At 42.4% G+C, this 27,144-nt stretch overlaps 1 protein-coding gene across 3 annotated transcripts; it reads right to left on the minus strand.

Annotated features, from left to right (window-relative positions):
- Positions 1 to 4,987: 4,987 nt before the first annotated feature.
- On the minus strand, positions 4,988 to 25,629 carry ANAPC7 (anaphase promoting complex subunit 7). 3 transcript variants are annotated; one of them, XM_058531397.1, is made up of 11 exons: positions 25,461 to 25,629; positions 21,730 to 21,916; positions 18,835 to 18,954; positions 14,905 to 15,016; positions 14,448 to 14,601; positions 13,535 to 13,677; positions 11,940 to 12,057; positions 11,162 to 11,358; positions 8,361 to 8,585; positions 7,563 to 7,713; positions 4,988 to 5,854 (listed from the first exon to the last, which is right to left on the minus strand). In XM_058531397.1, exons 1-11 carry the CDS (start codon positions 25,559 to 25,561, stop codon positions 5,665 to 5,667), a joined length of 1,698 nt encoding a protein of 565 aa, XP_058387380.1. In that variant the 5' UTR covers positions 25,562 to 25,629; the 3' UTR covers positions 4,988 to 5,664. The 3 variants fall into 3 exon arrangements, with proteins under 3 accessions (XP_058387380.1, XP_058387381.1, XP_058387382.1); XM_058531398.1 differs by lacking the exon at positions 4,988 to 5,854 and adding an exon at positions 5,861 to 6,026 and having other exon boundaries at positions 25,461 to 25,625; XM_058531399.1 differs by lacking the exon at positions 4,988 to 5,854 and adding an exon at positions 6,033 to 6,145 and having other exon boundaries at positions 25,461 to 25,625.
- Between the last annotated feature and the right edge of the window lie 1,515 nt (positions 25,630 to 27,144).

Below are 27,144 nucleotides of genomic sequence, written 5' to 3' on the forward strand. Positions count from 1 at the left end.
AGCGGTCCCAAATCCCAAAGCCCTGAGAAAGCAAAAGCAGAGGCCTCGGCAGACCTCACCAGAGTCCACCACAAGCTCCCAGCTCCAGAGACGGGAAGTGAGATGGGAGTTTCAGAGACTGAAGAGCTCCTGGTTCATCCCTAACCTGAAGCCAATGGATGGACTCCCTGGGTAGACTGGGGCAACTGGGGCAGGCCTGCGCTTACAGATCCACTGTACAGAGAGAGGACCAGCCAGCCAGCCCCCTTGAAAGTTTCAAAAAAGATCATTATGCCCTTTCCCTCTGAAATCCCCCTCCTGGGAATTTACCTAAAGATGGGAAAAGCTGTGAGCACAAAAAAAGGTCACCAGAGGGTTGTTTATAAAGAGACAGACACTGGAAGATTTAAGTGGCCAGCGAGAGCTACATCATGACGGTGCTGCCTTTGCCAGAAGGTCTGGCAGCCTTTAAATCCAGCAAGGCTGAGGACCATAGACAGATGGCAGAGCGTGCTCAGGGAGGCCCGTTTTCTCTGTAACAGACTATAAAATTATGTAGACAACACGGCTAAAAACATACTAAAGCTCCAAGGCCAGAAACTCCAGACAGACAAAAACAGCCAATGTGTCCATCAGACTCAGTTTGCTCATCTATAAAATGTGGCTAATTCCACCTATACTTTAGGGATGTGAGGCTAAAATGCCATAACACATGCATAGGGCTTGCCTCGTGGCCCAGCCCACATGAGTGCTCAAGGAATAGCTGCTCAAGCAACTCAAAATGACAGACTGTTTATCACATTTAAGGCTGGTAAGAACCAAAAATGCTTGATGATACCAGCATTGGCGAGGGTGCAGGAAACAAGCAGTGTCATCTACTGTTGGAGAGCAATCTGACAGAATCCATCAAAGGCTGAAATGCACATACTGTGACACCCAGAAGTTTCACTACCAGGAACTTGACCTCTGCATGTCTTTGGAATATTATGCCAAAATATGTTAATGACGCTGTAATAATTATATACTCCACGGAAACAAGTCTCCACCACTGGCAGAAGGGTTACAGTAACTGTTTTATCTACAGAATGGGATTCTGCAGAACTGTCAAAATGAACGAGGAGCACATTGACACCGCTCACAGGACTCATGTGTGTACAGCATGACCGTTTCAGCGTCACTTACATATCTGTACCATGAGGCAAAAGCTCAAAACTACTTTTCTAAAGATAGTACCAGAAACAACTATTTTCCAGAGAACCATTGGGATTTAGTAGAGATTGGGAAGTATATGTATTTTTAATTTTATAATTTTTAGGTTTATATATATAACAAATTTGCCATCTCAACCATTTTTAAGTGTACAGTTCGGTGGCATTAAGTATATTCACATTGTTGTGCAACCATCACCACCATTCATCTCCAGAACTTTTTTTTTTTTAGCTTCCTAAAAGATTTTATTAGGGTTGTATGTCTAATTTTACAGAATTCTTTTCATCTACATTCATAAACAAGATTACTTTAAAAGAAAAAAAATCTTTGTTGGATTTTGGTAATAGGGCTCAACCAGAAACATTTTTTTTTATTGTGAAATTTTTGTTGTACATTATTGTCAGTCACTATACAAATGCCTCCCTCCACCCCTTGTGCCCACCCCCACCCTCAAGAACTTCTTCAACCTTCCAAAAGGAAACTTATACCCATTAAACATTAACTCCCCACTCCCCCCCACTTCAGCCCCTGGTACCCACCATTCTACTTTGTCTCAATGAATCTGGCTACTCTAGGTACCTCATGTAAGTGGATTCATAGTTATTTGCCCTTTGTAACTGGCTTATTTCACTTAGCATACTGTCCTCAAGGTTCATCCATGTTTTAGCATGTGACAGGATTTTCTTGCTTTTTAAGGCTGAATAATATTCCACTATATGTATACACATTTTGTTTATCCACTTATCCAAGGATGACACTTGGGTTGTTTCCACCTTTTGGCTATTGTGAATAATGTTGCTATGAACATGGGTGTGCAAATATCTGAGACCCTGCTTCGATTCTTTTGGGTATACACCCAGAAGTGGGATTGCTAGATCTTATGGTAATTATTTAAATTTTTGAAGAACTACCAGACTGTTTTCTGCAGCGGCTGTATCATCTTACATTCCCACCAGCAATGCACAAGGGTACTGTTATTTTTAAACTGTTTTCTTTTAATGGCTGCTAAGGAGACCAACTCGTGGGCTTCTGGCTTACTCCTGGTGTTGCTGGTAGGTTGGTGAAATAAGTGACTGTTCAGTGCTCCCAACAACTGACATTTTCCACAGCAATCTGGGAAACCCCACACACCCTGGCCCCAGCTGGTGGCGGCCCAGGTGCAGCTGGGGCAGGTCGGAAGCATCTAGATAGAGGCCTGTCCTTTGTGCCCCAAGAGGGGGAGTCAGCAGCTGGCGCCCCCTCCTGCTGCCCAGGCCAGGAAGGCTCCCATGGGAAGTAGAAAACCTTAGTAAGGCACATACCTCAACAGGCCCTCCCAGTGCCAGGGATTCCTGGCAAGCCTGGCTGTGGCCTCTCTCCCCGGAGGCCGTGGTGAGGTGCTTGTCCAGTCAGGCTCATTGCCTGTCATCAGCAGAGAGAATGCCGTCACTGTGTAGCAGGCGGTGCCTGCGGCCTCATGGTTGGCCAAGCAGGCCTGGGCATGGGCTCCAGAGACCTGGTCATGGGAGTTGCTCCCACTCAGACAGCTGCAGAGTAGGGCCCCCAGGGTCCCTCTGAGGTCAAGCGTCAGCTTTTGGGACCCTCAAACCCCCTCTCCCCAGTTTCTCAATATTTGGAACAGGGAATACCTGCATTAGAATAGAAAGTTGGGGTGGGAGTGATCAAAGATGCAGATGCCTGGGCCCCCGCCCTGGATTCAAGTTTGGTGCTGGGCCTGGGGATCTGCAACATTGAAAAGCATGCTCAAGTTTGAGAATTGTATTTTGGGCAAAGCTGGCCTCATTCTGAGGAAGAATTCAGAGGCAGGAGTGTGGCCTCCAAACCAAGGGTGGCAAGGAGAACTGCTGCCATCCGCCGTAGGGGCCACATCTGCCACGTCCCTGGCACACAGCAGGGGTTCAGAGTGGGAAGGCCCAAGGCGGAGGGCAGGGAGCACACCTCCTTACGACCCTGCCTTCCTGCTCAGTTGAGACCTCTAGGGGAGAAGGACAAGCAGGCTTCAGTGATAATACCAGTCCCTAATTCCCCAGGGAAAGACAGGCAGTCTGGCATTTACCCTGGTGACGGCAATGACATTCCCAATGGGCGCCATGCTGAACTCCCACAGGCTTATTCAGTTCCCAGCCCAGAGGCAGACGTGGGAGCCCAGGCCACAAAGGCCAACTACCCAGCCCCCTGACGCGCAGCGCTGATAGTGGGTGAGCTGGAACTTTTAGTACTCAGCCTGGTCTGATTCCAACCTGTGATATAAACAATCTGGAAGCCAGGGGAAATGATAGAAATCAGTTACAACATCCCCATAATGGCTCTGCGAAACTCCAGATACCAGAAGGTACCTGTGGTGACTGTGGGCACCTGGGAGGCCAACACTTGTCAGGCTGCTTAGCCTCCTGGCAGGCGGGCTCAGTGTGACAGCCAGAGCTGGGCAGCCTGATTCTGTCCCTGCTGCCTGGGAGACTGTTTGTTTGTGAGAGTGGCAGTACCAGGCAAGATCTTCAGCACCTTCCAAGCCAAACTCCTGCTCCTCTTTGTTGTGGACCAAGAGTGTTTTCAATCTCATGTCAGGTGCTCTAAAAACGTAGCTTCACTTGCCTCTTCTGATCTGGTTGTCACCTCAGGCCTGTCAGGGTGGAAATGCTGGAGACAAAAGTGGGAAGGGCCTGAGGGATCCAGCCCCGGGTGTTATTGGGATGGAGGGGCCTAGGACAGGCAGGCCAGACTAATTTAGGGGCTCCCAGCACAGCTGACAGAACCAGCCCACGAAAGGGGAGGAACGTGAGGGTGCTGACAGAAGGCGATGCACCCCTAGGGACTGGGCTCCAAGGCACATCCTCACCCCACAGGAATCTAGGGGTCACAGTGACGAGTCTGACATGCAGAAACAAGATCGGGAGGGTGGGGCTGGGCTTCCTCTCCAAGTCAGGAAAATGGCAGAGATTTCGCCTTTTCTCCCAATGCACTGCCTGGTAAAGGCTGCTTAGGGTGAGCTAAGGCAGGACATGAGACTGCATCCCAGAGCGAGGAGTAACGTCAATGAGCAGTGTCTTCTCTGGGCCACACGTTCACCTGGCATGACCCCAACTGCCTGCTGGGCTCTTTAGAAACTGCTCAATCAAAAGATGCTGCTCAGGCTTTGGCTCTCATACTGGAAGACACTCACAGCAACTTTTCGCCTATTTTACATGGCAGTTATCAGACGTGAAGCTCCTAAACTGCTCTATCTTCCTCTACTTTATATAGGACGCCGCCACAGCATGGCTTGACAAGCGGTGCGCGCCCGGGATCTGAACCCCGGGCCGCCGAAGCCGAGTACGTGCACTTAACTGCTACGCCACTGGGCTGGCCCCTAATTTTATTTCAATGAGAATTTGGGGTTACCTGTGCCATCCCCCTCACCTTCACCTCCAAGTTAACTATACACTCAAAGGCATGGCATCTTAAGAAACAAGGGGAAGGGGTGGGTGAAGTCTCCCAGCACCAGAGCCCAGGGAATGAGCCCCCTGCTGACCCAACAACAGAATGCGAAACCAGACCTCAACACCTGACAAAGCCTGGCAAAAAGAGTCTAAGATCTGGCTAAAGACTCTTGTCCAGGGGAATCTAACAACTGAAAAAGCAAACGGATAGCTCAGTGTTACCTTAGGTTCCCAATCCTCCCGGCTCCCAACACTTTGGGAAGAAAGGGAGTTTATTCATGGCAAATAAATTCTGGGGCTGAATCAATGAATTGTGAATAAGAGACCAAAAAAAACTAAAAACCTACAAAGGGTTTCCATTCTGATCAACCCAACACCATTACTGTACAAAAAACAGTTTTATTAGTTAATCACCCCAAGTGCACCTCTGTTCATGCTCTAAGTCACACCCGTTTCTGAGGCCCAGCCCAGGCTCACAGACAAGTTACCAGATTAGCAAGTAGGAAAATTGTTCTGCAAAATAGCAACCGTCAGCTTAAGGCATTACTAACATTGCAGAAGGAAGTAAGGTTACTAGGGAAGTTTGGACAGCCCAGGACGATGATTTCTGGGAAAGGAAACCCTCTCTGAAAGGGCCAGCCCATGCTGCCGTCTGACTTGGGAGATGTCACTCTGGCTGTGGGTGACAGGTCACTCCTTTAAATCCATCCATAACGTCACAGACAAAACACTGTCTATTCCTCAAGTTTTCAGATTTAGAAATTAGTTATATAAAAAGCACTCTGTCCCAGAAGCCCTGGCACATCTGTGGGCCTCCCAGAGTGCTCACTCAGTCCTCCCTGGCTGGAGCAAGGGAGGATGGAGATATATGGAAGGTTGGTCAGGCCGGTTTTAGAAATGAAGTCACTACTAGAAATACAGAGCAACGGGGCAGAGACCCCTGCTGCAATCACATGCTGAATCATTGTCCTCCCAGAGAGCAGGCTCCTACGGGTTCCTTCAGTCCACGGAAGTGCTCAGAGCAGGGCAGGCCAGTGTGGCCACGGAGCTGCCACCTGCCTCACTGCATGCCGAACCACTGCTCCTGGTCAGCCCACTGGGCCGCCTCACTGTCGCTGCCCTCCAGGTCCCCTTCTTCCCCACTCCCTTCCATGTCGTCCACATCCTCCTCCTGAGTGGCATCCGTGGGACTCTCCTCCTTCTCCATCTTCTGCATCCCCTCTAGAGACTTCTGGTCATTGGGGTCCAAACTAGGGGACAACAAAACAAAGGAGAGGCCTGAATCTCTGCCTTGCTTCTTGCTGGCTGATGCGTCATCTCCCTGGTGCGGCAGTGAAATGACTACCCAGTCACAGAGAAACTGCTAACGCCTGGCCTCTCCAACAACTCCGGTTCCACAGGCGAGATCGAGGGAGTTCACCACTAGAAGTGAAAAAAGGCGTCTTGTCCTAATTTTTAGAATTCTCAATTTGAGTTTTTCTCCATGGATTTCTTAAACCTTTTCACGCTTATTACCTCCAGCAATCTGCTAGAGGAAGATACTAGATAACACAAATGAAAAAGTAGCAAACAACCATTAACAGAAAAATCCAAATTTCTTAACAGTATTGGGTTTTTAAGCTACAGGGTTACAAAAAATAGTTATTTTTCTGTGAGTAAAGTTGTTCACGTTCTTACGGTATAATTAAACATATCAGCATTTCAGTAGTCAATCAAAATCATCAGGCTTACCATGGAACAGATTTGTCAACTCCTAGGTTAGACCCCAGGACCCAAAGCTATCCCTACGCGGGCATTTGAGTGTAGCAGCTAAGTCATTACACGTGCCAAAACCCTCAAAGTTCAGAGGCTCCAGAATATCTATTTTCTTGGCTCCTAAGCCATCTTTCCTCTTGCCTTTGGTGACCATCACCTAGGCCAGCAGGTATCCAATCTAGCAAATCCCACCTCTAATCTAAGCCTGCTATCTTATTTTCTCACTTGCTTCTGGGCTTATGAAAAGCAGATAAAACCCATGTTGGAGTCCTGCTCCTACTTGTATAACTGTAGACTGACTGATCTGTAACATCCTCTCTTCTCTCAAACCTTCCATACAGCTCTCACCCACATGCAGAGCTCCCCACCCTCTGGACTCCCACCTTGCCTTCTAGAGACTGCTATGAAAGCACTTGGCACGTGGTATCAATCAGTCTGCACGTCTGAGACTAAGAGCTCCCGGAATCACAGCATCCCCAGTGGTTACTGAGATGCCGAGCATAAGAGTGGTGTTCAAGTGCTGAACAAGTAAATGGATGTGATCAGACTCGATTAAACATAGGCCTTCACCATAACCTTACAGACACAGAGACAACCCTCAAAGAAATCACTTCTGTATTAAGCGGTAAGAATACCACTATTTATTTAGTATTTACTATGTACCAGGCACAGTGCTAAGAGCTTTACACGGAATAATCATTTAATCCTCATTTAATTACTTAATACCTAATAAGGTAGATATAGACAAGGAAATCTGTTAGTAACTTGCCCAAGATAACATATGGTGAAGGTAGTATTCAAACTTCAGAGCTTAAGTTCTTAACTACTACAGTAGGTAGAAACATGGGAAAGTACTTACAATACTTTGATATGAAAAAGAATATAAAATATATACTACGTATAACCCTATAAAAATATGTATATGTGTGGGCAAGGCCAGGAAGATGATCTACACAAATGAAAACAGATGTTATAGTGGTGTGGGCTGGTGATGAGTGAAACAGTTCTTTAATGTTGTTAATATACTTTAAGAAAAAATTTTTAGACATCATGAATTCACAAATAACTCTTCTACCATTACTATCATTACTCTGTTTTCAACTGTGGGCACAAAGTGTGTATGTTTCCAGAATTCCTGTTACATAGTTCCCTGCCTCCTCTATCCCTCATTGACCTTCCCCCAACAGGAGGCTAAGTGCCTACCTTAGTGCTATACTATACTGGTCCATTGCTTCCTGATACTCATTGACAGCTACAAGGAAATCTCCTAGGATCCGATGCAGGACACAGTCACTCTGATTAGCTAGTGCATTCCTTAGTAAAGCAATTCCATCTTCATATTTCTGTTCTCTGCCTGAAAAGAAAAAGATCCTCATTTTCCTACTTATGCAACATTTTGAAAATATATTCCTATCTCAAGTCATATACACAAAACCACAACAATGGTCACAATCTGGCAATCTATTTGTAGATGTCCTCAAGAGAACAGTGGTGTGGCAGGAAGTGAGAACAATCAAATCTGAATTCTTATTCCATTAGAATATCTGCAGTTTGAGTTCTGATTTTTTAAAATGTACTCAAGTTCAAATAAAAACCAAGATGCATTTTATTTGCCAAATTACCACAAACCCAGTAGTTCATCATACATCAAGACTTAAAAAAACCAAGGTTAAAAGAGAAGTCATAAGAGAATCCAGATGGGTCAAAACAGTTCAAACTGGCTAAAATTGATTATATTAGGCCCAAACTAGTTCAGGGCAACTAAAACTGGATCAAGCTCGTTTGACCCACTCCACAAAAGTCAGTCACTGCCAATCCAAGAAGGTCTAAGCCAGTTATATTTGGTTGTGCTAAATATAAACCAATTCACGTGGGCTCAGACCTACTGTAAAAGGCACACAGCTGTCTGGTCACCTGTAACCAGCTGGGACTGGGGGCTCCAACTGAGATCAGGTTTTATACAGTTAACAATGAACAGGGAAGTAAATAAGATACACTTACTAAGTAGTTCTGCTTTTTTCACCACAGCCTTAATATAATCCGGCCTTTGGGTCAGGGCTTTATCTAATAAAGTTTTGGCTTTCTCCTGTGTCACTGGGTCTTCAAGACAAACGGTGGCTAAAAGGGTAAGGGTCTGTGCATTTGCTCCTAGAGTTTTGTAAACGTTGTTAGCCATAACCATTGCTTCACGAATACTGTTGGAGGTTAAGTAACATTCGATGAGACCTGAAAAAATAAAATACAGCAAGTTCAACCACATTGCCATTCAAAACCTTGCCTCCACTCTGACAGCCTTCCAAATTGCAAACCTTCAAAGTTTCAGATAAAGGGCAGGCCAGGGGAAAACTCTGACGGTAAGATTAGACTGGAGGGTATATCAACGGAATAACTAAGAAGTGCGCTTCCCCAGAGCACTTAATGGATGTGGAAAAAGCCTGCACTGCAAAGGCACCTTCAGTTTAGCAAAAAAACCAACAGGCCTAAGTAAACCAAAGCATGTAGGCAGCCCAGCTGAACGCTAGAGGAACAAACGTGACACTAATCATTATTTGAAACAGTGAGAGGATGTTTCCAACACAACCCAAGGTTTTGCTGCCTCTTAACAAGCTGTTAATTTCTGGCTGTGTTCAGTCACCATTAGTCCTAGGCTTAAGGGGGAGAGCTCCTACAGTCCAAAGTGAATGGCCAGTTCTACAAACTAAAAGACCTAGGGTGCAACCTAAGGAGAAAGGAAGGCTTTCTCATTTGAAACATTAAAGTTATCTCAAAAGGCATTTGCTGAGGGCTTCCCTAAACCAGATGGAAAGTATTTAATCAGACAGACCGGATATACCAAGATTGGCAGCTCCTGCCTCTTTTCATACCCAGGGCAAGATGCCCTATGGGGATACTTCAAGTAGAGTCAATTCTCAACTCTTCATGCCAAGAAGTCAAGGAGAACAGAGGAAGTACTTTTTGGCACAAGCACTCATCAAAACAGAAAAACAGCTTAAACCCCAAACCCACACAATCCCTGGCAGATTTTCTCTGCATACTCCTCCACCCTAAGCATTTATAACATTTGTGCACATTCTACCACACACTATGGTTACTTAACCAAAAATTACCTAACTCCTAAGGGTAATGTGTTGGATTCAGAATATGGTTGTTTGCAACTACTTATTGAATAGTTTTACTTCCCTGTTAAAGCCGCATTGGAACTTCAGAAGGAAATGTAAAGAATGCACTTCACTAATTCAGGGCCTCCAACAGCAAAGGAAGTTCAGCTGGAGGCTGCAAGAAGCACCATAGAACACAACCAGAGTCACCCTCATCCAAATCTCCAAATAGTAGCCTGAGTGAAGGCAGCCTGTGAAGCCTCTGGCCAATTGGGGAACGTTATCTTCTGCCCCCAACAACTCGAACCATCTGTGTCCAAGCATCGTGGTAGTGGAGTTATACAAATACATTCCTGGGCTCTTGTAAAACAGGCACGCAGTAGAAAGGAATTAGCGTGATAAAAGCAGCTGGAAGGCTTGGAAAATTACAGTTTCAGGATCAAGAACTTAACCTAAAACCAAAAGCTTGGTTTGGCAGAGTTTCTTTAAAAACAAATCCACAACTTAGGTAGCTCTCTGACTACCTAAGCAGATTTCTTCTTTACCTCAACTTACAAATTTTATTTCTCATATTTGAACTCATCTTCTGTTAAGAGCAAATCACTCCTAGACTTCTGGACTTATTGTTCATTTCTTATAAAAATACGATTTGGAGGAACTGCATCTTCTAAGATCTATTTTAACGTCTGTGACTGAGTCACCAAATGTTGCTGGAGCTGGCACTGCTCCTTTGAACTCCTAGGGTCAGTTCACATGAACTTTAAATAGTACATAACAGGGGCCGGCCCCGTGGCTTAGTGGTTAAGTGCACACGCTCCGCTACTGGCCGTCCAGGTTCGGATCCCGGGCGCGCACCAATGCATCGCTTGTCGGGCCATGCTGAGGCGGCGTCCCACATACAGCAACTAAGAAGGATGTGCGACTATGACATACAACTATCTACTGGGGCTTTGGGGAGAAAAAGGGAAAAAAAGGAGGAGGATTGGCAATAGATGTTAGCTCAGGGCCGGTCTTCCTCAGCAAAAAAAAAAAAAAAAAAAAAAAAAGAGGAGTATTGGCATGGATATTAGCTCAGGGCTGATCTTCCTCACACACACACACACACAAAAAAAGTACATAAAACAAAGTTGACCATGATTGTGCCTACTCTGAAAGTTACAATGAACTGACTGGTTCCCACAACCAATACTGTCATATGGATATGAAGTTTCTCTGTGAGTAATATTTCTGACCCAAAGTAAGACAACTGTGAAAAAGAATAAAGACATAATCAAGCAATCTAGCACAGAGAAATTCACATTAATGAATGGGCAATGTTTGAGAAACAAAAAAACTACGCCAACTACTCCCTCATCAAAAAACAGAAAAAAAGAAAGAGGAAAATGGATTCTGGAAGTATAGGGTGAAAAGTCCTGTAAAAGCCCTTAATGAATTTAAAATGACTAATGCAGTGGTGGTTCCCAAACTTGTCTGCACATTGGCATTACCTGAGATCTTCAAAGAATACTGATGCCTATCTACCAATCCCAAATATTCCGATTTAAATAGTACTGGAGTGACCTGGCATCAGGATTTTTTAAAGATCCCCCAGGGGACTCTAATGTACAACAAAGTTAGGGAATTGCTGGTCTAACAAAACCTTCCACCTGAGTGCTATCACCACACCTACAGATTCACACTATTCATCTATGTTTTTAATCTTACCTTCATAACAATCTAAGCGACAAGGCGCAAGTCGTATAGCCTCCCGAAAGTGGATTATTGCTTCTTGGACTCTGCCCATGTTTCTAAGTGCTGCTCCCTTAAGTAGCAAAGCTTGAACACTATTACTGTTCAGCTGAATGGCCTTGGCTCCTAAATAGAGGGCCCGAGAGTAGCGTTTGCTATAGAAGCTATGACACCTGGAGGAAAAAAAAAAACAGAAGTTAACTAAGACTACAAAGAAACTTGATCCAAAAATCAAAAAGAAGGCCCTCTACATGATCCTTATTACAAACCACATTTATAGCTTTAACCTAAGATATCAGTGAAAAAACAGAACAAAAATCTACTAAAAATTTATTTTTAAGGGGGAAATCTTGACATGGGAGGGCAAAATTATGGAAAAGAACTTGATCATCTGGATATGTTATCAGATGCGAGCCATTCAGAGAGTTTGTAAAGCCAGGTCAGTAACAAAGCAGCAGCTCCTAGCCCGTTCACTGACGGCTTCCTGAAAGCAGGTCCAGTGCTGAGCATAACACATTCACTATCTCAGTTAATACCTAACCCATGAAGCAGTAGCATTATCCTCATTTTCCAAGTGAGAAAACAAACTCAGAGACTAAATAATGCATCCAAAGTCACAGACAGACCATGATTTAAATCCAAGTCTGATTATCTCTCAGACATGTGCTTTCAACCTATATTCTATTCAGGAGAAACCACAACTTCCTAAAGAATCTACTGAAAACTAGGGAGAAAAGAGAATACATAAACGTACCCAGAGACCACCCAGGGTTCTGCATGCTGATCAGAAATATTGAAAAGGCGGCAACCAAGGTTCTCCACATCCTCCAGCCGTCCTTCTCGTGCCAGGAGGTAGCCATATACATCCATTCCTAGAAAGGAAGAAGCTCTTTAAACAAAGCAGCAAGGATCCTTTAGAAAGGAGCGGCACCATCACCAGAGCCCATACTGAGGCCCCAGCTCCTCTAGGGTCTGAGCCCTCTCCACAATCATGGGCTCCTCCCACCAGCATGCCCAGTTTCCTACAAAATGACTATTAAAAAGATAAAACACATCCAAAAATTTTAAAAACACAAAGGAGTAGAAGGACCTACCTCACAATTTGAAAGTCTGTTATTTTCAGGAACTGTTTGTCCCTACATCCTGTGGCGTGATATACAGCTATCCTAACTCATTACCAGATAAAGTCCAAAAAAGGCATGAAATAAGTACTCTCTTCCAAGAGGCCTAGGCACAGTTAGGATACTTAGTATGCCAGTTAGTCTCAGAAAAAGTTAGCCTACTCCAGAAAAAGCATCTAGTTCTTTCTGGAGTCCAGTTCATTTAAGATCAGCCCTCTCCAATTTATTCTCACTCATGTTCTATAAAAAGGACTCCACGCTCGCTGTCACCCATCTCTTATCTCCAATCCTTGCTATCCTTTCAGATTCCCAGGAAAATGCCTCTCAAGCCAAGATTACTGCAACATTCCCTGCTGGCCCCTGGACTCGGGTCTGAGCTCCCAACTCCAAGCTGCCAACCACTGCTAGACTAGTATTTCTAAAACACCATTTTCATCATGGGCATGGGCAGCTTAGAGAAGAAAAATAAGCACTGGGCAGGAGGGAGACCCTGGGCAAATGAAATCATCTTTCTGCATCTGTTTCCTCATCTCCCCACTCCGTCATTCTCGTGCTTAAGAATCTACAAGACTGTTTATTGTCACAAGGCCATATTTTTCTGATGGCCTTTTTTGGGCCTTTACAAGCAGACTTGGGCCTATCTAGCTGACCTTATTTACCGCTACTGTTCCTAAGCACGCACCCTTCACTCACTGCCAGTCACTCAACAGCCATCCTTTTTGGAAGTCCCTGTGGCTTACCCTGTCAGCTACAATCCTCTTTCAGATCAATTATTTTTTTTACTGTTCACTCCTAATTATTTCCTTTAATCACCTCATCCTTTTCTTAGTATCTGTTTAGTTACTCCTTTTTATACTAAGGACACAGTAAAGCTAAATTCCCTAAAAGGATATTATGGTTCTGGGAATGCCATCCAAATTCTAATCAGGCACATCATAAATTTATAAATCATAAGGAGGGGCTATGACTCCCTCCCAAAAGAAAAAAAGCCAAATAATGATCTGTGGGAAGATGACACTTGAATTCAAGCAAAAACAACTACTTAAAATGGAATTACCCAAGTGTTAGAGACATATGTCAGGACCTAAAAAAAGGTAAAAGGCTACTGTAATAAATTTTACAAAATATTTCTGTGAAAAATGGTATCAGAAGGTCATGCTACATTTTCTCCCTATATTCTAATCCGCCTCTCTACAGCCACTTCTACCCTGCCCCAAGAATTACCTACCTTTTATCAGATAAGGATCCAACATCTGTGCCTGTTCAAACTTGAGGACAGAGTTTTTATTGTCTCCAGCTCTGAAGTACAGATCTGCTAAGCTTCCCAGTAGGTCCACGTTATCTCGCAATAAGGACTTTTTCTCCAGTGAACTTTAAGATATTAAACATTAAACCTTAGAATCGATTACAAATTCTTAGTTGTTGAATCTGGGTGATGGGCATATAGGTACTATTTTCTTTCATGTATGTATGAAATTTTTCATAGTAAAAAACATTTAAAACAAACTGTGTACATTAACTAGATTTTCTTATTCTGAGCTTATGATTAAAAAAAACTTATATAGGCTAGGATAGCAAATATACAGAATAAAGCAGCAATCTCTCTCATTACCTACAAACAACTTTCTGGTTACAATTTTTCAGAGGACAACATACACTATATGGTGTTAAATACAGTGACTATACGGTCATTCACAAATGACAGCTACTTATTACTCAACCAAATGACTGTGCATAACAGAAACCCCAGTCTCTTGTCCTTGGACTTGACCTGACTAGAAAGAAAATCCCAGTCCTAAGGAAGCAACCCAGGTCAGATGCTGCAATAAACTATGCTTCTGGGGCATCCAAAAAGATGTTCTTCCAAGTTCAAGCATGACACACTAAGGCAGTCTGCTTTGCAAGGGTTACTACTTTTCCAAGTACAGAGCTGAAATTGGTCCAAGTTTATATTTAACAGGTCCTCAGCAGAGATTATTAGATTTTGGGACCATTCAGTACACTAAAACAATACCTACGGACAACTGGCTGCAACATCAAGAGATAAGCATCTCATTTTTCTGTTTTGCTAATTTAGATACATCAAACCTCCATACAAGAAAAGGGCCTCAAGAACAATTAATTAACTCTGTGGCTCTCACCAGATGGTATTGATTGCTCTTGAGTTGTCACCAGTGTGCACAAAAGCATACGCTTTGATCCACACAGAGAGCCAATCCAAGTTAGGCACAGTCTGGATCACGTTCATTGTCATCGATGCCACCTCTGCACCTTTTACAGAAAGGGAGAGCAAACCTAATCCAACAGAAAGCAGGAGAAAGAAGGTGAGGCATAGCACTCCTCTTTCACAATGCAAGAACAGGCTATCATTTCCCTAAGCTACAAGGCAGCCTTTTCCCTACTGACAGAATGACCATAATTTAATACTTCTTGATCAGTGAAAGAATACAGGACAACAGTAATCTATTGAGTCACTCTCTGTAGGTGAGGCACAGGCAACTTTTAAAAAATAAAGCTACTCTAACGTACAGCCAAGATTAGGAACTATTATCTTAGAGAGTCAACACTCTATGAAAATAGGCAGAGAATGATCTGTACCTAGAATGGCATCGAGGGCTAACGGGCACTGCCTCAGCACTTCCTTATAGCTGGTGACTGAAGGGCGCTCCTGACCAGCCTTCTTGTACAGGTTTGCCAGCATCATATTTATCTGTAATAAACAAAAACAAAAGACAGTAAGATAAGAATATATTGCAAAGAAAATATCTCACCATCAGTAAGTCCTGATTTTTATTACCAGCTACTATTCTACCTTTTACTGAAAAACCTGCCCATAGTTCTGTGGAAATAAAGACCAACCCCATTCTTCAAATCAAAGAGGAAATTACTACCTTCGCTTTTCCTATGTCCTCCCATTTCTAAGAGGAAAGTCAAATTCCTCTCACTCACCCAACCAAAAGGTCCAGTAATATCTGGACCAAGATGCTACCTCTGGAAATGGGAGTTAACGTTCATTTGAGAAATGTTACAGAATTCTAATTACATTGATTCTTTCTTGATCTTAAGACAGAAGGTAAACTATCCTAGAAGTGCTCAAGTTTACATATTTTAAATGCAATTAATATCAAGGCATAAGAAAGTGAGGCATTCTTAACATAGCTAGTTAAGAAAGATGAGATGAATGTTCCCCAAAAAGGAAATGACAAATACACAAGTAACATACTTGGCTTCTCTCTGACAATTAGTCTAGCAGCTACACTCTAGCCTTTCTAATGCTTAAAGCTTTGACCCATAGGTACTGTCTGACTCATCAAAGTAGTGCTACCAAAATCACACTCTGACTGACTTCTAGAGGTGACAATGATCCAGAGAGTAGCTACACTATTTAAATTCAGTGAATGCATTTTTAGCACAGTTCAAATATGTAACTCAGTAAAGCTCTGTTAAAATAACTTTTCCTAAAAACGCAACAGGGAAAATTTGAGAAAACCTAAAAGTTCCAAAGAATGTGGAAATTACAGGGAAGGGATAAATGGCCTTAATATTACAAAGAGAAAAACACAATATTCCAATTTAAAATTAACAGATCTTAAACACACAGTGTTTGCCAGATCATTAACCTAAGGAAGCAGTCAACATGAAGGCACAAAAGAAAAAAAGCCAATCCCCAATCTCTTCAATTATCTGTAGCTTAGTGTGCCAGATATTTACTCAAAAGAGTAGCTCTGAAGATGAAAAACATCTGCTCCAATTATGGACTTACAGTATATAAAACAATCTAGTATGGCATTAATCCATAATTAAAACAATGAAATAATGAAATACTACAAATCAGACTATTTTTTATTGGGCTTCAGATTTCCCATTTTAGGCTATGTTGAAAATGCAAAAGAAAGTACTTAAAGGAAAACTCCAGTATTGGTGTCAATACTTGAAGAGTAAAAGGTTAAATTTAAGATCCTTTCTTCACTGCTTGTTATTAACAAACTACGACTGACGGACCATCTGCCTCAACAAATATTAAAATTCCCGTTAAACTACCTGTCACTTTGAAAGAAGGAGTTCTGACTACTACCTAGTGGGAAAGTCCATTCTTTTAAAACAGATCCTTACTTGGGAACATCAGAAAGCCACATTCCACCAGTTATAAACACAAGCAGTCATCATTTTCTAAAAACTGAGTGAGAAATTGTATGTTGGTATGTTTACTCTTAAAAGTTGAAGATTTACCAAGATCTAATAATCTCACACTGGAATTTTCCTTTAAAATGTGAAGGAACGTGTGGCGGTGTTTACCATACATTAACAGACGTTCATTTAGACGTATTTTGACTCACTTCCTTGTCCTTTACACAGACTGAGAAGCCAGTTAACTCCCTAACGGACAAGAAAGAAAAACTGTAAATATTATAGGTTTATGTTTGAGGCACATATCTTTCTTTGCTCCTGGATTCAACAGCTGTACAGAATGAAGGATATGTACACCTAACAAATATGGACTCCCCTACTCCCTCTTAAAATGATGGCTGTAAACACCAAAGTGTTGGATATCACAAAAGCTGAGCTTCTTTGCCATTACTCATTTTCAAAAAATGTCTCCACGGGCCAGCCCAGTGGCGCAGTGGTTAAGTTCTCTCGTTCCACTCCGGCAGCCCGGGATTCGCAGGTTTGGATCCTGGGCGTGGACCTACACCACGCTCGTCAAGCCATGCTGTGGTGGCGCCCCACATACAAAGTAGAGGAAGACTGGTACAGATGTTAGCTCAATAACAACCTTCCTCAAGCAAACAGAGGACGATTGGCAATAGATGTTAGCTCAGGGCCAATCTTCCTCATCAAAAAAAAAAGTCTCCAAACTCTCTCAAGTCATTAAGGAGGAAATTATAGTACATTTCCAATAAGATAAGGAATAGAAATCATTCCAAGTTTATAATCAAAAATCTTCCAAAAGGAAGACACTGTTCATATATGCAAAAAAATTAATCTTGGGGTAAGACTTTCATAGGGTACCAGAACACAATTTAGTATACAGCATCCAAGCTTATTATGAGACAGGTTAGTCTATAATATGCTTCCAAATGCTCTTAATAGCAGTCATCACCTTAAAACATACTGGGGAAATAGCTTAATTTTAAAAACTCAAAAAATGGTAAATAAATCCTCAACATGAAGAGATGCTTAAAGACATTCCCATCAAGTCTGATTGTTACTCTTAAAACTCAGCAACAGTTGGGTGAAAAAATACTAACTAAATACACCAGGTCCCTCCTGCTTAGATTCCTCTTCTTTTAAGGGCAAGAGGATGTACACAGACATCTTACATATAAACCTCCTAATTGTTAAGCACAAGTTGCACAGAACAGTTTTTCAGTGAAGTGAGGAAGGCGGGTGACACGAGAGTATAAATTAGAATACTAACTACTGTTGTGAATTCAATCCTAAAAACGAGGATTCTCATTGCTGTTCTACACCAGACTTGGAAAAAACTGTAATCAAAGATGGCCAATATAATAATACTTACAGAACAGTACTTTTCAAAGTATTCTTACATGCCTGAACTTAGTTTTTCCAAAAGTAAGTAGAGAAAGTATTATTATCCTCATTTTATAAATAAGAAAAAAAAGTTAAAGCTCACATTGGTAACTGCCCAAGTTCACGCTGCACACACATTTTATGCCCCAAACTCAGACAAGACACCAGATCTTTTGATTTCAGTTGAAGGTGTTCTATTCACTACAATATGTTGCCAAATCAAAAATAAAAACATATCCCACACACAAATACACAAATAAGTACAAAAAAATCTTATAGTCTTGATTTTAAAAACAAGAGATTAATAAAACCATTCACCTTATCAAATGAGCATACCTACAGAATGCAAAAAATGAGGTTCTAAAAAAGTATTGTTGCCACATGGAAATGTTATTGCAAATCAGTATTTCCTAAAGTAAGAAATACAATAAGCACTTGTGGTATTCTCCAGCTACCATTTTCAATAGCTGAACATTCAGGGTCTCATAAGAAAGTCACTCTTCTATCTCTCTGAACCCTCACTCCATTAACAGGGGAACAAAGTGAGAATTAAAGTCAAGAGTAAGGGGGCCGGCCCCTTGGCTTAGCGGTTAAGTGTGCGCGCTCCGCTGCTGGCGGCCCGGGTTCGGATCCTGGGCGTGCACTGACGCACCACTTGTCCGGCCATGCTGAGGCGGCGTCCCACATACAGCAACTAGAAGGATGAGCAACTATGACATACAACTATCTACTGGGGCTTTGGGGACAAAAAGGGAAAAACAAAAGGAGGAGGATTGGCAATAGATGTTAGCTCAGGGCCAGTCTTCCTCAGCAAAAAGAGGAGGATTGGCATGCATGTTAGCTCAGGGCTGATCTTCCTCAAAAAATAAATAAATAAATAAAGTCAAGAGTAAAATGTTCAGATGGACTCCCTAATGCACAGAGAAAACACAGAGGAAGAGGGTTGGAGGAACTGGAGAGGAGAAAAATATGTAACAAACTGTTAATTCAACTTACTTTGGGAGTTCTTTGTCTTGAAGGGATCCCATCAAGTATAGCAATGGCATCTTTATCTTGTTTTAGCATTGTATAACATTCAGCCATTCTGTATTTCACTTCTATTTCAGATGGAAGACACTAAGAGGCAATGAAAACATCTCTTCAAAATATTACTTCAACAGTATGGCAGTCCTTCAAAACGTTAAACAGAGAGTTACCGTATGACCCAGCAATTCTGCTCCTACATATACAGCCAAGAGAACTGAAAACATATGTCCACACAAAAATCTACACACAAACATTCATAGCAGTATTATTAATAATAGATAAAAAGTGGAAACCCAAATGTTCATCAACTAATGAACAGATAAAATATGGCACAGCCAAACAATGCAATATTATTTAACAATAAAAAGGAATGATGAACTGATTCATATTATAACATGGCTCAACATTGAAAATATTACGCTAAGAAAAAGAAGCCAGACACAAAAGGCTACATATTGTATGACTGCATTCATATGAAATGTCCAGAACAGGTAAATCCATACAGACAGAAGGGGTAGTGATTCCCAGGTGTTGGGGAGATAACAGGCACTGGGTTTTTCTAGGGTGATGAAAAGGTTCTGGAATCAGATAGCGGTGATAGTTGCAAAATTTTGTGAATATACTAAAACCCACTGAATTGTGAATTTTATGACATGAATTATATGTCAATTTTTTTTAAATTCCATAAAGATTAAATGTATTTAATTCATATGAATGGTTTAGCATGGTGCTTGGCATATTGAATGCTCAAAGAAAGTTACTTCTATGAGTAATCCTACGTGCATGCTATACATGACTTCCATTCAGTGCCCAAAAAAAACAAAGAAAATCCTAGCAATCAGCTCTTGAATAACAAAAAACAAATGTTTTACATAAAGAGAAATAAAACAAGATGAAGATCTATAAGCTTTAAAAAAAAAAAAAAACAAACCCAACTAGGGGGCGGCCCAGGGGTGTAGGGGTTAAGTTTGCATGCTCTGCTTCTGCGACCCAGGGTTCACGGGTTTGGATCCACGGGTTTGGATCCACGGCGTAGACCTATGCACTGCTTATCAAGCCATGCTGTGGCAGCGTCCCATATAAAGTAAAGGAAGATGGGCACAGATATTAGCCCAGGGCCAGTCTTCCTCAGCAAAAAAAAAAAGAGGAGGATTGGCAACAGGTATTAGCTCAGGGCTAATCTTCCTCACAAACAGACACAAAAAAAGCAACTACATTAATTCCTGTCTTGTTTTTTAATTTGGAAAAATACAAAGCAGAAAAAACATGACTTATAATTCACTCCCAGTTCATTCTACTGACATTCCTTTTAAATATAAGTTGTAAGTATAATTTAAAGACAGGTTCAAATTGAAACGTATAAGTTCCCCTCTCCCTAAAGCTTTCTACCGTTAAATTTATTTCCTTCACACACACAGTCTTTCATGCATATTATCCATATATATTTTAGGCATATACCAGGATATATTTATGTATCTATAAACTATTCCTTTTAAACAAAAAGAGTATTAAACACACAGTTTCAAGTCTTATTTTCTTTACTTATACAGTTCTTTCCAATGATTTGGAAAGAACATACACCTCTTTTTTCACTTCTTCAATAGTTTCATCATATTGCATCTTATAGCTATATTATATTATAATTTACCTAGACCCTACTGCTGAACACTTTTGCTTTAGATTCTCTCTATTATAAACAATGCTGCAACAAGCAGCCTTAGTTATATATCCCGTAAACCTTTTGTGAGTCTTCTATTAGGGTTCTTTTTTTTTTAAATAATTTTATTTATTTATTTTCCCCCCCAAAGCCCCAGTAGATAGTTGTATGTCATAGCTGCACATCCTTCTAGTTGCTGTATGTGGGACGCGGCCTCAGCGTGGCCAGAGAAGCAGTGCGTCGGTGTGCACCCAGGATCCGAACCCGGGCCGCCAGCAGCGGAGCACGCGCACTTAACCGCTAAGCCACGGGGCCGGCCCATATTAGGGTTAATTTCTAACAATGAAATGACTGTGTCAAACGCTGAAATTATAATTTCTTCCCTTCATTTATTTAACTAATTATCAAGCAACCAAAATTGGCAGGAATTCTTAGAATATTTCCCATAAATTTCCCCAATTGAGTTATATTTTAAAAGTTGTACTTGCATTAACATTATAAAAACACTTTAGGGCCGGCCCCCTGGCTTAGCGGTTAAGTGCGAGCGCTCCGCTGCTGGCGGCCCGGGTTCAGATCCCGGGTGCGCACCGACGCACCGCTTCTCCGGCCACGCTGAGGCCGAGTCCCACATACAGCAACTAGAAGGATGTGCAGCTATGACATACAACTATCTACTGGGGCTTTGGGGGAAAAAATAAATAAAATTAAAAAAAACAAAACAAAACACACTTTAGATTTCGAATTTTGTTTGTATAGAAGGGAGGAACAATGCATGACTTGTTTAGAACCCAGATAATTCATGTTTAATTCCATTTTCAGATTCATCCATAGAGTGAATTTTGCTTTTAGCCCTTAATGTTTGGTTGGATACATTCCTGCCCCTAAGGAGTTTTTCATCTTTATTTCTCCAGTCAGCTCTCCTTTAAAATTACTTTTTTTTTTTTTTGTGAGGAAGATCAGCCCTGAGCTGACATCCATGCCGATCTTCCTCCACTTTACGTGGGACACCACCACAGCATGGCCTGACAAGCGGTGCATCAGTGCACGCCCGTGATCCGAACCCAGACCACGAGCAGCAGAGCTCGTGCACTTAACCACTACGTCATGGGGCCAGCCCCTAAAATTACTTTTTACTTTACCATCTTCTATATCTAATGAGCAGTCTTGTAAATTCTTTCAGTCTCCCTCACACTTCTATCTCCAATTACCTGACTTTGTGGAGTGGATACAGAATTTCCAGTTGAAGGTCTCACTTTTGAAGTTTTACTTAGGGCTTTCTTCTGCTGTAAAGCCATGGTATACTTACTCACAGCATTCCGATACTCCTTATCATGAAAGAGAGAATCTGCATGATATACCAAAAGCTGGTACTTCTGAGATGGAGAGAATAACTCACTAGAAAACAAAGAAAACATATCCCCTACATGGGTTATTTTGAAATTTTACAGAGCACCCTCCTTAGAGTCCATATAAGCCTAGTACAAAGCTTGTGTAATGACAGTTTACAAAAAAGTCAACATACCTTAAGGGACAGTCTCTAAAATGAGACGCTTGAGAGTCATATTCTATGCTAATATGGTCAACACATTTAAGAAACTGCCTTAAATTGTTCTGTTTTAATATGCTTTTTTCCTTATTTATAAAAGCAATGATATCTCTAAATCAAATTCAATAATACAGTATACAAAGAGAAATGTAATATATCTTTTCCTCCTCTTCTTTAACCTAAGACCTCTTAATTTAATAGTCTGATATATATCCATACTCTCTTATATTAACATCAATTTTTAGGATAGTATAGACAAAGGAGAGCAATCACAATGACTTAACTAATATTACCAAAGAAGGTTTGAAAAATCTAGAAAACAGAAACCACACCACTTTGAATCCTTTTTAGGAAAGTGCTGAACAGAAAGAGGTTTGGAGGGAACTGAAAACTCTTCAAATACTGAAGAAATGGGAATACTGAAATACCAATGTATAGGAATAGAATAGGATAAGCCAATGGGATAGAAAAAAAGATTAGCTTTGTTTGACGAAAGTTTTTTTTTTCTTTTTTTTAATGTACAAAAGTAAACTGTACTTGCACTAGAGGAAAATTTATCTCCTTGAGTCTCAGGGGCTTAAGGACAGTGTAAGGAACCAATACGTTTCACAACTTTTTCTTTAACCTTGAATATTGTTCACAAGTGTTATAACTGCCTAGAAGCTGGCCACTATTCTTAATGGAAAATCCATTTTTAATCTCTGACCCACCCCTCCCCCACTTCTTCTCAAATTGAGTAGTTTACACGTTTTTGACAGGTAAAAGCTACAGCCGCTTAAAATGAAAAAACAGTCAGAGTTACAGAACTCTGCAGACAGTTAATTTCTCAACAAATGAAAGATATTCAAGAACAGGTACTATAGTTGCCAGGGCCTGGGGAAAGCAGAATTGGGGAGTGACTACTAACAGATACCAGCTTTCTTTTTGGGGTAATAAAAATGTTTTGGAATAGACAGTGGTAATGGCTGCACAACTCTGAATATACTTAAAACCACAGAAATGTATTTTCTAAAAGGGTGAATTTGACAGTATGTGAATTTTATCTTAAAAAAAAGAAAGGATAGGTAGGCTAAACACGGGATATAAAGTTACAAAGGAAAGTCAAGGACAAAGGTATAGTCCAGAGAGTTAAGATCTCTTCCAACTCTGAGATTCTATGTACTTAGTGAGAAATAAGATTGGATAGAAAATATTACTACACTCAGAGAAAGCATTCAGATATTTATATATTGTAACATACATGCCTACTTATGCATGCATAAGTCATCTCTGGAATGATACATAAGAAACTGTTAATAGGGTCAGCCCGGTGGCTTAGAGGTTAAGTGCGCGCGCTCCGCTGCTGGCAGCCTGGGTTCGGATCCCGGGCGCGCACCGACGCACTGCTTCTCCGGCCATGCTGAGGCCGCATCCCACATACAGCAACCAGAAGGATGTACAGCTATGACAGACAACTATCTACTGGGGCTTTGGGGGAAAAATAAATAAATAAAATCTTTAAAAAAAAAAAAAAGAAACTGTTAATAGTTGTTGCCTTTGGAGAAGTGAAATGGTGGGGTGAGGGTCAAAACTCAGGGACAGACACTTATCTGCATACCCCTTTTGCACTGTTTGAATTTTTTTTACCATGTATATTGCCAATTTAATTTAAAATATTAATGATAAAGGTCAGAATTTAAATGCCTCCTAAAGCTAGGAAACCGCCAGTTTAACCTATTATGAAGAAGCATGGGCTAACTAAGTCTAGTCCGAGGATCAAACTGCTTCTAACTACCCTGTAACATCTTCCGGAACTAAGAGTAATGACTAACTGGTGTATAAATTTCCAATGGTGGAAACTGTGTGCCTTGACAAATCACTCAGAACCAAGTGAAAGACTCCAGAACAAACACAGACGGCTGACAGAGACCAGGGCTCCTCACTGTCAACACTAAATGAATGGTGGCAAAATGACGGGTCTCAAGTAGCAAGGCCCAAAAGCACAGTAATGGAAATGAAATCGGGAGCAGTGGCTGCATCGCAGGCACTTGAGGGGCTTTTCCTTTCTAACCTAGACAGCTTCTAGAGCAAGCCAAATGCAATGGGTCCACCTTGGGTAGGAGATTCAGTTATAATGCCACTGAGAGGCAGTAAACTGCGGTGGGTCAGAATAGAGACTTTCTAAAGTCAGAAGGACCAAAATGCAGACATCGTGGCTCCTCCACTTACTAGATGTGTGTGAAATCAGAAACAGTATTTCACCTCCCTAAGGTTGTATGCACTTCCTTAGCACATTCAAAAAACGTACGAATGCTTATTGCACAGGCACTGTGCTGACTTCATGAGGTGTTACGAGTCACGCAGAATATATGTTTTAAAAGCTCTCATCATAATAAAAAAAAAATTGTAACTGTGTGATGATGGACGTGAACTAGACATTGCGGTAATCATTTCCCAATACACACAAATATCCAAACAATGTTATACATCGATTACATCTCAATTAGAAAAAGAGTGATGCAGAAAATAAAACAGGGCAAAGGGATACATAGTGAGGGGAAGGGACAATTCTGATAGAGAAGAGCTCTCGAGGAAGGATATCTGAGCTGAAACCTGAACGAGGAGGCAGCTCGGAGGGGAGGACTCCAAGCAGAAGAGCCAATGCAAAAGCCCTGAGCTGAGAACGAGCTCGGTGCGTTCCAGCAAGAGAAAGAGGCAGGGAGGCTGGAGTACAGCGAGCAGAGCAGACGAGATGAAGTCGGGGAGAAAGATGCTCGGCCTCTAAGCCATGGGAAGGAACTTTAATTTAAACAGAATGGAGACACTGAAGCACGGCTGCGACAGGCACTCCAGGCTGCACACGGCCCTGTGCTTCCTCCGTCATAAGACTCAATAGACGGCAGCGCGAAAAACAGAAAAGGGGCCCTGCGAGTCCTTAGAAAGGCACCACTCCCACCCAGCCAGGGAGCCCCCCGTTTGCCGAGGAGAAAGTGAACTCTCCTGATACACTCAAGGAGAAAGAGCAATCTCGGGTGGGGGACGAAGGTATAAAACCAGGGGCCGGGAAGGGAAGAGTCGGCCCAGCGATGTGACAGTCGCTATGCCCGGCGACAGGGGCCTCGGGAAACCCTCGCCAGGGTCGCCCTCGGAGCCTCCGCCTTCCGTCTCTCCAAGCCGCCGCTCGCCACATCCCCCGCAGGGAGCGCATCCCAGCGCCCGGCACAACGCGGGGACCCGGCGACCTCAACTTGCGCTCCTGAGCCGGCTCCGCCCGACGAGGCCCTGGCTGACCCCGGAGCTTCAGCTGGGGCCCGCGGCCGCTCCTTCCCGCCACTCCCCGGGCCCCCTCGGCCCCCGCTCCCAAGCCGGCGCCGCTGTCTCCTCAGCCCCAGGCCGCTCCCCGCCTCCACTCACGGGTTATTATTACTCATGGTAAGTAACAAGCTGCTGAGGAGCCGCACGTTGGAGTGCAGCCCCGCGGCCGCCATGTCTCGCACGTGGTCTATCACATTCATCCCGCCCGGCAAGGCCGAGGGCAGCGGCGGCAGCGGCGCGGAGAGCCGGTAGACGCTCCTCAGAGAAGACTCCAAAATGGCGGCCTCGCCGGGGTCCATCGGGCCCACATGCGGCACCGCCCCCAGGAAAATAGGCAACTACTGAAGTGCCTGAATAGAAGAAGAAGAAAAAAAAGAAAAAAAACAAAACTTCTTCCCCCAAGCCCCCTGTGAGGTGGAATGATTTGGTTTTCGGGACTATTGTTTTTGCTTTTGTTTCGTTCTGTTAGCAAAAGTTGCATCATCATTCTAAGCTGCAGACTTTACTGAGGGCTTACAATGGGCTGAGGACAAAAGGCACCTCAGTATGAATATATGCTCAATTGAAATGAGTCTGAGAGGAATCTGTGTCTCCCAGAAGTTAATAAAAATATATGGACAGTTATAAATAAAAGTATAGTAGGGTGCGGGCGGGAAAAATCTCCAACAGCTGGAATTAAATATTTTAATCAGGCGCCAGGGGCAGTCCTAACTGCTTTCAAGTCGCTCTGGCGCACCTGGCTGAAGGTGCCACGCCCCCTCCTCTCAGGTATTGTGTGTACCTGTGGGAGTCAGGCTTCACCTTTGGAGGGACGCCTTGGGTGCAAAAAAGACATGTTTTTACCCTGTGAAATGACTCACTAACTCAGAGTGAATAAAGGCTAGGTTGAGTTTTAGCCATCCTAATATGTGTGTAGTGTTGTTTTAATTTGCAATTCCGTGATGACATATGACGTTGAACGTCTTCTCATAGGCCTATTTGCCATCTGTATCTCTTCTTTGGTGAGGTGTCTGTTTAGATCCTTTGCCCATTTTTCAATCCGGTTGTTGGTGTTCTTACTGTTGGGTTTTAAGTGTTCTTTGCGTATTTTGGATAACAGTCCTTTATCAGATATGTGTTTTACAAATATTTTTTCTGTCTGTAGCTTTTTTTCTCATTCTCTTGACCACTCTCTCTCTTTTACAAAAAACCTACTTTCGGTAATAATCCTGAAATGAAATGACTAATAATAATGGCCAGAAAAGAAACAGCGAAAATATCATTTTCTTAAACTTCATCTAAATAATGATGCCAGTAAAAATTTTAATGAAAAATAAAACAAATATTACAGTACAAAAAGATAACGGATTAGGGCCAGCCCCATGGCTTAGCGGTTAAGTGCACGCGCTCCGCTACTGGCAGCCTGGGTTCGGATCTGGGGGCGCACCGACGCACCGCTTCTCCAGCCATGCTGAGGCCGCGGCCCACATACAGCAACTAGAAGGATGTGCAGCTATGACATACAATAATCTACTGGGGCTTTGGGTGAAAATAAATAAATAAATAAATAAAAATCTTTAAAAAAAAAACTGATCATCTTTGCATATTCATCTTCAATAGGCAGCATAAACAGATTTGTCAATCGTTGGAGCACAGCCATGAAAAGACATGGAGGAAACTTAGCATATTACTAACTGAAATGAAGCCAATCTGAAAAGGCTACATACCGTATGATTTCAACTATTTGACATTCTGGAAAAGATGAAACTGGAGACAGTAAAAAGGTCAGTGGTTGCCAGGAGGT

The sequence above is a fragment of the Diceros bicornis genome, chromosome 35 (genome assembly GCF_020826845.1).
Source record: "Diceros bicornis minor isolate mBicDic1 chromosome 35, mDicBic1.mat.cur, whole genome shotgun sequence".
NCBI lineage: Eukaryota > Metazoa > Chordata > Mammalia > Perissodactyla > Rhinocerotidae > Diceros > Diceros bicornis.

Coding starts and splice junctions, on each gene's coding strand:
- ANAPC7 (XM_058531397.1), bottom strand. CDS start 25,561: ATGAATGTGATAGACCACGTGCGAGACATGGCGGCCGCGGGGCTGCAC. Junction 8,586..11,161: donor TCGCTTAGATTGTTATGAAG/GTAAGATTAAAA, acceptor TTATTTTTTCAG/GTCTCATCGAATGTTACTTA. Junction 5,855..7,562: donor CAGTATAGTATAGCACTAAG/GTAGGCACTTAG, acceptor GTTGTCCCCTAG/TTTGGACCCCAATGACCAGA.